The 10,892-nt window shown below is 54.2% G+C and overlaps 1 protein-coding gene across 1 annotated transcript; it reads left to right on the forward strand.

Moving 5' to 3' along the window:
* The first annotated feature begins 4,877 nt into the window (after positions 1 to 4,877).
* Positions 4,878 to 7,907, forward strand: LOC139604300 (tropomyosin-like). The gene is made up of 5 exons (XM_071455424.1): positions 4,878 to 5,023; positions 6,220 to 6,379; positions 6,955 to 7,258; positions 7,683 to 7,837; positions 7,902 to 7,907. The coding sequence occupies exons 1-5, from the start codon at positions 4,878 to 4,880 to the stop codon at positions 7,905 to 7,907; spliced, it is 771 nt and encodes a 256-aa protein (XP_071311525.1).
* Positions 7,908 to 10,892: the final 2,985 nt, after the last annotated feature.

The following is a 10,892-nucleotide window of genomic DNA, read 5'->3' on the forward strand; positions in this document are numbered from 1 at the left end:
GATGTTTGTTGGGAAGGAGCTGTCTGGGCCTAGGCAAAGCAGCAGGGCCTGCCACAGCACTTCCAAGGGAACAGTGCCAGAAGCTTTTGGCAGGCCAGGCTATCAGAGCTGCATGGGGCAGATGCTGTGAAACTTTGAGGCCAGAGCACAGGGGCTCCTTGTCCTCTGGCTGCCTGTGAGGTGGCACTGGCTGGCTCTGCACAGGGCTCCCGAGGAAGGGCTCCAGCTGTACCTTGTCCCACTTGCAGGTTTCCCAGGAGCAAGAGTCATCGAGCTGGTCTCTGGAGCTGCTGAGCCAGGAATCCTCTGGCCAAGGGCATGAAGTGGCCCAGGCGCGGCGAGAGGAGGAGCTGCTGGCCCAGAAGGCTGACCTTGAGGGCCGACTGGCAGCCACCGAGTGGCTCCGACAAGACCTGGCCAGGCAGCTGGAGGAGACCAGGTAAAGGCAGGGAGTTGAAACTTTTCAGATGGTTTTACATTCCGTGGACACCATATGCAAGAGTCTCAAGGAAAAAAAAAAAGCCACCATGTGAGTGTCATTTTTCTGTCACATAAAGCCAGCAAAGCTCTCGTCAGCCTTGGGCTCCTGTTTGTGCCGCCGAGCACACTCCTGTGGGATGTCAAAAGCAATCCAGCCAGCCCTGAACTGAGGAGTAGTTGAACCATGCAGATGCTGAGTGAAACCTCAAGTTTCTCTTGGGTTTGGTTCCTCGTTCTGGGCATTGAACATCCCTCGTTCCTTCTGTGTAGCTTGATATGATCCTGATCTTCAGACCAGGAAGCCTCATCTTCAGCATTCCAGGCTCTTACCTTGGCACATTGGGAGTAGCACTCTGCCATTCAGGGTGAAGCCAGAGGCTCCTGCTGACCATCTTGAGGCATTTCTGCTTCCAAGCACACTCTTGAGAAGTGTGGACAGGATGTAGAGCTGGTTAGAGAGCAGCAGGGAAAGCTCTTTGGAATTCTCAACAGCCTCTGGGCATTCTTGCTGATTGTTGGTGGGCACCCAGCTACCAAACCTGCCAAGGTGCCTTTGCATGGTCCCTCTCACTGTGCAAGGAAGGACAAGTCCCTTGGGCTACTGCCTGCTTGTTCAGCAACACTCAAATAAAGGCAGCAAGTCTACTCCTGGACCTTGCAAGAGTTGAAACTGCAGTCTCTGCATTCAGGTAGTTGTTGTTCAGACAAAAGGGTGATCTGATTTTTCACAGGTGCTGCCATGACCATGAGATTTTACTGTATCTGCAAAGTAGTTCTGAAGCCTCGTTAAATACTGGGTGTCTGGAAGATGATGTACCTTTCTGTCCATTATCAAGAGCATTAAAAAGTCAGGAGTCAGCCAGGACAAGAGTCTGTTCTGTCCCCCTGCAGAGCAGCTTGGAAGTGCTGCTGAGAGAAGGGCTGTGAGCAGGGGCTGGGCTTTTGCTTGTTGCTCCAGCCTGTTTGGGCACAGCTAGCCAGAGTCATAGGTCAGGAGCAGCAAGTGAAGGTTTGGCTGTTGAGGCCAAGTTGGGCTGGGCTGCCTGTGCTAGGGCAGGCCATAAGGAAGGCCTGGGCAGTCCCTCAGAGGCCCTGCTCTGCTCTGGAAATGGCCCAGATTTGCCTTCTCTGGACGAGTTTCCAGCTGAGCCATTTTCCATCCTCAGGCGTGGGGATCTTGAGCCACGTCGTCCTGGAATAACCGGCTGTGGGTGTCTGGAGCAAGCAACTCATGTCTGTCCATCTTTGCAACTTGTAGGTCAGCAAAGGAGAGCCTGCAATCCAGGCTGTTTGCTGCTCAGCAGCAGATATCACAGCTGGAGATCACCAGGAACCATCTGGAGGCTCAAATGCTCACAGTCACACAGGACAGAGTGGTGATAGAAGGTGAGAACCTCGTGTGCTTTGTTTGTGGTGCTGCCCCTGACTAGACAAGATGAGCACAGGTGTCTCTGTCCACAGAACTTCTGAGGAGTGGTGGGGCTGGAGGCACTGAAAGGGCCTGAGGTCAGTAAAGTCAGTCAAGAATGTGAATCTTGCTGTTGGTCATGTTTGCAGGAGAAGTGAAGTGCCTGCAAGGTGAGCTGGAAGCAGAGAGAGCTCTCAGGAGGCAGGAACAGGAAGACACAGCTCAACAGCTCCTGCAGGCAGAGCAGCAGCATCAGGAAAGCCTCAGGCTTCAGGGAACTGCTCAGCAACTGGAAATAAAGAAGCTCCTGCAAGACCTGGTAGGGGACAATATGCTTCTGAATTGTCCAAGCCAGCCCTGTGGGTTGGTGCTGCACAAGCAGAGGCTGAGGGTGTGAAAGGGCAGCAATCCTCTGCCAGAGGCCTCTCGCTGCTGGGCCGGGCAGCAGAGCCAGCAGCTGAGACTTGGAGGAGTGTGAAGGCCCCCAGGATGGTGCTGGGACAGTAAAGGCAGCCATGGCTTCAGTGAGGGTGTAAGAGGAGTTCCAGAGCAGGTTGGGCGGTGCCAACCCAAAGCATGGCAGCCCAGGGCAGGATCATCCCCGAGTGCCACCTGCCACAGAGCAGATGCCAGCGTGGAGCAGATGCCAACAGTGCTGCTGGCTGCAAGCATGGGAACTCGTTTCCTTTCTCCCTGTGCTTCCATGGTGGACAGAGGGATTAGCTTTGGGCTGGAAGCAAATGGAACAGGCCCCTTGTTCCTGGTCCTTCAGTCCTTGTGACTGGGGCATCAGAGAGGGGAAGGTGACACCTCCTCCTCTGAGTGCTTGGACTCGGTGCTTGGGAAGGTCTTTGCCAGCAGAAGAGGTTCCACAAGTCTGTGATTCTTGCACCTGCTGAGCCTCCTTTTGAATTCCCTGACAGGACACAGCTTCTGGAGTGCAGAAAGCCAGTGCTGTTGTCTTTTCCAGTTGGGGGTTGTGGGAGGGATGGAGCTTCACATCTTTCAGCCAGGAGGTTGCCTGGGGCTTCATCTTGCAAATTTTTCCTCCCTCCTCAGGCAAGTGAGCGTGAAAGGCACCGTGCAGAGATGCAGGAGACGCTGGAGCAATGGGAAAAAGAGAAGGCAGAGAGAGAGCAGGAGCACAAGAAGGTGCTGTTTGAGATGAGGCAGAAAGTTGCCACCCTGCTGGCCCAACAAGAAGAACTAAAGGGATTTGAGAATGCCAAGCAAGAGGTAATGATTGTGAGAGGAGAGCTGGTGTGTTTTTTTGCAAGGCTGGAGCTGTGGGAGATGGCAGGATATGGGGCTGTGTGGAGCATGCCCTCCGTGTCTCCTGCATTGAATTAGGGGAGGTGAAAGCTGAACGGGGCTGTCTTTGGCCCCAGGAATGAGCCCTCTCATAGGAAGCCAGGCAGAAACATCAGCGGTCAGCTGAGATTTTTGTGCTGCTCTTGTGCTCTGTTGTTCTAAGATGCACCTCAGGGTATCTTCACTGTTCTCCTTCTGCTCCCCTTTTGGTGTGTACTGGTAGATGTTCATGGCCAAGGTGAGTTTGTAGGACTTTTCTTTTGTGGGCATGGGAAGGGTGCAGCAGGAACGCTGACAAGAGAAAAATCTTTTAAAAGGCTTGCCTGGAGTATTTCTGAACAGTAACGCAGAGATGTCTTCTGGGCTGTGTTTTAAGTCACTTCCTGGGAAGCTGTGTCTCCCCCAGGGCAGGCAGTGGCCCAGGGGAGCAGCAGCCAAGTGCTCTGAGAGCCCATCAGTCTTTGCCCATTGCCACTCGGATGTTGCAGGAGGAGCATGAAGCCCTCTGCTCTTTCCTCCTGTGCAGGTCCTGCTGGAAGAGCAGAAGGAGAAGAGTGCTTTATCAGAGGCACTGCTCCAAACTCAGGGAGAGCTCAGCCGAGCCCGCCAGCAGGTGCAGCAGCTCAGGCAGGAGGTGACAGAGCAGCAGGAGAAGGGGCAGGTAAGTGTGAGTAGGCAGGCAACAGAGGGCAGGGCAGTGACAAGGGCACAAAAGGCAGCTCCTGGGACTGAGGAAGCAAGGGCTGCTTCAGGCCCTGGGAGCACAGAGCCTGGTAAGCTCCAGAGCTCAGCCCCAGGAAGGAAGGCTTGCAGTGGAAGCAGAGCTGGGTAGAGCAGCCAAAAGAAGCAGCTGAGGGAATGGCATTTTGAGGCAGCAAGTGGAAAAAGCTGAGCCTGAGGGCAGGTCCCAGGAAGTTGCTCTGTATTTTGTTGCCAGACCATCAAGGCAAATCTGCAAGATGAGCTGCAGGAAGCACACAGTGAAGCCCAGGCAGCGCAGAGGAGGCACGAGGAAGAGCTACAAGGCCTCAAAGAGGAAAGGAATCTCCTCCTTGAGCAGAGGGAGGCTCTAGAAAAGCAGGTGAGTGAAAGAGCAGTGGCACTGCAGTCATGCAGCGAGGGGTCTGTGGCCTTCTTGCTTTTCCATGGCAGAGCAGCAGCTGCTGGGGTGAGCCCTGGGGCTGTCTCGTGCTCTGGGGGCTCCATGGCAGCTGCTCTGAAGGACACTCAGGGCTCTGCTGAATGTCAGCTGCTGCTCTGGACAGCTGGGCTAGTCCTCTGTGCTGTTGGCCAGCAAGCAGCAGCATGGATTCCTGCTGGCCTCTTCTTGCTAGCCTTGCTTTGGCAGGTGCTTTCTCAGGTGCCCTTGCGGGTGGGCCACTTAGAGAGTGAAACAAGTTGTCCATGTCCTTTGTGAATCTGGTGCTCTCAGGACAGGGAGGAGTGGAAAGTTGTCCTTTACCTTTGCTCACAGCCTGTGCTGTGGCTGAGTGTGAGAAGCTGTGGCTGTAGCCTCTGACTGCTTTGTTCTGTTTGACTGGAGGTGGCAGAGTTGACATCTCAGCTGGCAGCCTCCCAAGAGTGCCAGGAAAGGACTGCACAGAGAGCCCAGCAAGAGGGGAGGGAGACACAGGAAGAGTCCAGGCAGAAGCTGTTGGAGCTTGAGCAGACCCAGAAGATGCTGGAGGAGGCACAACATCAGAACAAGGAGCTGCAAGTGCATCTGGACTACTTGGAGAGGGAAAGGAGTCGATTGGAAGAAGTGGCACAGCAAAATTCAGAATTGCAGGCTTCTGTCAATGCCCTAGAGAAGGAAAAGGCCAGGTAAATGAAAGCCTGTGGGACTCTGCATTGTGCTGAATGGATTCCCTCTTTGCCATCTTTGCACCTGCCAGGGGCTCTGTCAGCATTTCCTAAGTGGCAGATTCTGAACTCTCCATGTAGCCAGATCTCATTGTCTGGATGTTGAGTTTCACTTTCTTTTCTTTTAAGCCTTCAGATGGAGTTCTTCTGAAGATAAAGGCTTTGGGGGTAGCCCTTTCCCTCTAGGGGTTATTGTGTGGTTAGGTGGGTGTGTTGACACTGCCCGAGGTGCACTGTAAGGAGCTGCATATATCCATCAACTCCACCTTGGGGCCTGTAACTTGAAGCCTTTGGGATCTGGATCAGCCTGGCATCTGATGCTTTTTCTGGGCAGAACCATCTTAAGGCCCTGAGTGCTGCTCTAGGCCAGCTTGGCCTTGGAGGCAGCCCAGAAACAAGAATGTCTCTGTTGCATGGTTCCTCATCCAATGTCCCCCGCTGCCTGCAGGGGGTCAAGCAGGGTCCCTGCCACCCTGCACAGTCACAGGCATTTCTGACTGTGCAAAGAATGCAAGGAACAGGACCAAGCTATGGGGGGCTCCTGCAGCCAATCAAGTCCTGCCAGGCTTCAGTGCCACAGGATTCTTCCTCCAAGAAGAAGACAAAGCAAACGCAGGGCACTCCTGCTTGCCTGGAGCCTTCTGCATCTTCCATCAGGTTGTGCTCCAAGCCTCAGTTGCCCTTTTGGCCTTTGTTTCTCCAGCTGAAAGTAGGATGGGTGCTGGTAAATCTTAGGGAACTTGCCGGAGATTCCCTGGCTCTAGGGTGCTGCTCCTCCTACCTGGATGTGTAAGATGGGGAAAGGAAATGTCTCTTCCATGCTGACCAAACCTTCCTGCTTTGGAGCCTGGTTAGTCAGAGGAAAATTGTTCCTCTCCCCTAATGTCTTCATTGCAAGACTTTGTTAGGTTTATATTCACATTCCCATCTTGAAAAGAACGTATGGCATGCAGGCAGGAACTCACTGTTCTTTCAGGGACAAAGGCAGAGTAGGCACATGCTGGTCAGGGACTGCAGGGGGAACAGTCAAGTCTAAACAGCCAAGTTGTTGAGAGAAACCTCATCAGGCAGAGCAGTTTCCCCCTGAGGTGGTGCAAGTCCTAAGAGTTGATAAAAGGTGATATCATTTAGTAATGACTTGCTGGCTTCCCTTCTAGGCTGATTCTGTCTCTGGAGGAAAAGAATGTGTGCCTCAGGACACTGGAAGAACAGAACTCGGCACTGAACAATCAGGTGTCTCAGTGTCAATCTGCTCTCCAGCAGGCCAAACAGCTCTCCTCAAACCGCGCTGGACAACTGCGGGAGCTCAACACACAGGTAAGCTGTGCAGTGGCATCCTCTTCTCCAGGGACACACAACAGCACCTTTGCCTTGGAGGCCCCAGCCTCTTTCCCCTGCCAGCAGCATCCACAGTTGCCATGTTTTGCCCGGGGCTGCTGCTGCACCCTGAGGCTGAGCCTGAATCTGGTCTCTGCTGCAGAAGTTTTCCCCCATCCTCTCCTGGGTCCCAGCAGGAAATGTGGGAGGAGAAGCAGCAGCAGACTCCTCTGGAGCTTCTCTGTCCCTCTGTTGGCAGTGTTGTCGCAGACAGAGTTGGTGCCTGTGCCCGGCACTGAGCAATGTGGGGACACAGAGGTGGCTGTGGCAGGCTGGGCAGGGCACTTCCAGCACAGCCAGTTCAGCCGCTGTTCCGAGCTGCAGCCCAAGGATGCCCATTGCCTCCCTTTCCCTGTTTTCTCTCCATTTGTCTCCATTGGCATCCTTGCTTCTGTGCCTTCCGGGTTTGGCAGGGTTTTTCCTGTAGTCATTTCTCCTTCGTTGCTCTCCCTGCGGCCCACTCTGCTGCCTCAGGAGCAGCCCTGTCCCTGAGGCTCTGTGCATCCATCTTCCAGATCCGGGCCCTGCAGGACGCAATGCTGCAGATGGAGGCTTCCCAGGCAACTCAACAGAAGCAGCTGCTGAAGGAGCTGGAGGAGTCTCGAGCAGGAGAATGCTCTTTGAGGGACTCTGTGCACGTGCTGCAGGCTGAGGTGTCTGAGCTGCGTGTGAAGCTCCAGAGCTCTGATGACAAAGCTCTTGCCTTGGCCATACAGTGTGAGGCTGTGGAGCTGGAGCTGAGGAAGACACAAGCTCAGAGAGACAACCTCAGAGCCCGCAACCTGGAGCTGCAGAAGGAGTTGGAGGAAATTGAGCAAGGTACAGCTTCTCCTCTCCCACTCACTGCCCCATGCTGTCTCACCAGCTGAGGAGCTGTAGCTGGATGCCTCAGCTCCATTCCCCCAAACTCCAGGCCCTGCCAGAGCCTCCAGGCTATTGGCCTCTCTGGAGCAGGGCTGTACAGGCATCCCCTGTGCTTTGTCTCTCTTGAGTTGCTCACTCTGCACAAGGCCAAGGGCAAACACACTTTCCTATCCCTCTGAACCTTGCCCCTTTCATTCCTGCCTTTTTCTCTGCCTGGAAGTTTCCTACATTTCTGTCACCTTTGGAGCCTTTGTGGGCTTAGGGCCTGGCAACCACAGGCAGGTAGAGAAGACAGTGCTGTTGTCTCTGCAGGATGCACATCAGTTTAGCTTGACTTTGTTTGTCCTTTCTCCTTCTCCTTTCCCCTTTCCTGCTGCAGATTGGTGGAAGGAGGAAGTCAAGCACATTTCTCAAGAAACTGCCCTGGAGAAAAAGGCCACTGAAAGGCAGGAAGAGGCTGTGGCTCTTCGTCAGGAGGTGGCATCTCTGAAGAAGAAATTAGAAATCCTGGAGAAGCAAAGGAAGGATGTGCTGGTGAGATTGGCAGATGCCACAAAGGGCCCTTTCCTAGCTATGTGTTTGGGCCTTGTGTTCATAGTTCTAAGGAGCAGCTTTCCCCAGTTAAACTTTTCTAATTGCATTCTTCTGAATAAGGAGGAGAAGATGTTGTAGTCATGGCAAAGCCAGTTAATGCTGAGGCTGCTGATTTTCCTCCCTGCTGGGCTTCTGTGCTCTAGAACCTTTAGTTCTCAATGTCCTCAGTGTCCCTATTGACATTGCATGGTTTGGGGAATTCCTGGTGTCCAATGCCATGTTCAGCTTTCTAAATATCTGGATGTGGAAGGAGGGGGGAGAGTCCCAAGTTTGCTGTTAATAGAAAGGTGTTTGGCCTTGGCCATGGGAGAGCAGCCAGTGGGGAGAGAGGAGAGGAAAGCCAAGGTCTGATCCCCAGCAGGACGTGTGCCTGCAAGGGGAGAACTGGTCCTGAGTGGCAGCAGAGAATGACAGACTGATCTGGCCATTGCTGCTCCCAGAGAGGGCAGTGGGGCTCTGGGGCATGGAGCCATGGGAACTCTACACAGGAAAGATGGAAAAGCACTGCTGTCAGCCCAGCCCCAGGGAATGAAAGGCTGTGGCTTTTGCTCTTCCCTTCCTCCCTGATGGAGAGCACATCCTCGTGGCACTGCCTGAATCCCGCTTAGCGGGCACTTGAAATCCTGGCTGCAGTTCTGGCAGTTCCTCCCCAAAGGAGCCCTGGAGTGGAGCTGCAGGAGGTCAGGCAAGGGCAGAAGGGAAGCTGGGATGGGCTGAGTGAGCTGGGAAAGATGCAGCATCAAGGGGAGGGGGGCCCAGCAAAGCTCTGCAGCATGCTGAGAGGCTGAGAGAGAGGGGCAGTCTGTGCCTGCCCCTGCAGCAGGAGTCCAGATCTGGTATGAAAAGCAAAGTGAGAGAGGGAATGAGTGGCCCTTTTTCTCCCTGTTTTGGCAGCATGAAAGGGAATTGTACCAGCAGCAGATGAGATATCTGGAAAAGAAGAATCAAATGGATGCACTCAACATGCAAAGTCAGCAGGAAAGAATGCAGCAATTGGACAGTGAAAAGCAAGCCATGAAGGAAGAGTTAAAGCATGGGACTGCTGCTTTGAAGGAAGGAAGAGGGAGCACTCTGAGTGCTGCACTGAACAAGTGTAAAATTGCCAGAGGGGCTCTGCAGAAACGCTTGGGCTCCCTGAAGGGAAAATCTTCTATCCAGGCAGACACTGGCGTTGTCCTTCAGTCCACTGCAACATGCCTGAATTATTCCAGAGATGTTTCCCATGAAGAGGTGGGTCTCTATCCCTGTCAGTGCAGGCCTGCTTGGGTAAAGAGCCTTGTCTGTCTGCCTGGCTCCAGCCAGAGGCCACTGACTGCCAGATTGATTCCTGGCACACCCAGAATGACTGATCCAGCTCTGGAGCTTGCTGTTCAAAGCAGCTCCAGGCCAAAAGCTGGGCATGGGGAGCTGCTTCTCCTGTGCCCACAAAAGGGGAGGCAACACTTGGGGGTTTGGAATTGCGTATGGGAGGGAATAGAGCAGCTGAGCAGAGTGATGAACTAAACCCTGCTGAGTTTTGTACCGAGTGGGCTGAACAGCAGCTGCATTGCTGGTGCATCGAGGATGCTTCCTGAGATGGAGATTTCTGAGGGACAGCTTCTGCGGTGTTTGAAATATGGGCATCATCTCCTCTCTGAACACCCAGCAGGCTGTTGGAGCACAAGAGGAGCAGCTGTTAGGTGGCTCAAGGACCAGTCTGGAATCTAAGGAACCACTTGCATCAGCAGAGAAGGAGAAGGGAGAGAGGCCTGAATTATCCACCGTGCCCAGGAGAAGTGGCCAGCAGGTAAACTGGGCTTTCACTGCCTCTGCAGAGCCTCAGGTTCCTCTGGAACTTGGCACCTTAGCCCAGGCAGTGCTTTGGAGACCTCTGCTTGTTGCCTTGCCTCTCCCTGTCCCTGCTGTGGCACACCCCTTTGTTTGTTCTCTCTCTTGTGGCAGCCCATGGCTTTCACAAGGGCACCTTCACTGCGCTGCCTCCCTCCCTGGCCCCGTGTCCCTGCACACACACACTGGCCTCTCTTGCACAGCCTCCAGCAAGAGCTTTTTGCCCCCACTGTTGTCTGGTGCACTTCAGGGTCTCAGAGCAGGGACCTCCTTGCCTTGATGTCCAGAGGTCCTTTTGCTCCATGTTTGCTGACAGGTTGTTGCCGCCGCTTGGGGTGTGGCATCCCGGGTCGAGGATGGTTCTGTGGCGGCGCCTCTGCCACAGGGGTCAAGCACATGCATACACCAATGTGGTGGACAGTAACTGGCCTTTATTAACGGTTAGACAGGGTCATTTATACAGGGGGTAACGGTCAGTTAACAGTAAAAGGGGAGGGGTTCTGCGTGACCTTGCGATATCTCGAGACATCGCGATATTTCCCCACAATAGGTTTCTGTGACCCTCTCTCCCATCCAATGTGCAGGTGGACCCTGAAAGGAGAAGAATCAGAACTTTTAGGAGAGTGTTCCCTCCAGACTACTTTAATTTACCGGTCCACGAGTCTGAAATAGAAGAGTCCTCCAGTAGCTCAGGGGAGCAGCAGCCCTCATACTGAAGCACGGCCTGTGGAGAAAGGGGTCAGTGGCCCAAATGTGTGCTCTGGAAATCAGAGCTGGGTTCCTAAATCCCATTGGAAGTGTCTGTAATAGACCTGTGGTGGCTGAGGGATGTACGTGGGAAGGGTTTGGCAGCCTGGAAGTGGACTTGTTGGTGCTCTGAGCTCTGTTGTGTCTGGGAGCCTGTTCCTTTGCCCTTGCCCAAGGGCAGAGTGTTGGTGAGGGCTGGAGTTGGAGGCTGTGTCTGCCCCGAGAGCCGGTACCGTGGGGCTGCAGGTGCTCCTGCCAGCGTGGGCTTGTCTGAGCCGGGCCTTGTGCCTCTTTCAGGTGGCCCTGCTGCAGTCACAGCTGGCCCATGAGCGACAGCACCACCTGGAGAGCTGTGCAGGGAGCAGGCAGGAGACACAAGGTGCAGAAGGGACCTCCTTGCTTCCTGAACGTCTCAGAGAGG

Source organism: Agelaius tricolor, unplaced genomic scaffold, assembly GCF_023055355.1.
Source record: "Agelaius tricolor isolate 1412-34295 unplaced genomic scaffold, bAgeTri1.0.p SCAF_49, whole genome shotgun sequence".
Classification (NCBI taxonomy): Eukaryota; Metazoa; Chordata; class Aves; order Passeriformes; family Icteridae; genus Agelaius; species Agelaius tricolor.

Coding starts and splice junctions, on each gene's coding strand:
- LOC139604300 (XM_071455424.1), top strand. CDS start 4,878: ATGCTGGAGGAGGCACAACATCAGAACAAGGAGCTGCAAGTGCATCTG. Junction 6,380..6,954: donor TGCGGGAGCTCAACACACAG/GTAAGCTGTGCA, acceptor TCCATCTTCCAG/ATCCGGGCCCTGCAGGACGC. Junction 7,259..7,682: donor GTTGGAGGAAATTGAGCAAG/GTACAGCTTCTC, acceptor TTCCTGCTGCAG/ATTGGTGGAAGGAGGAAGTC.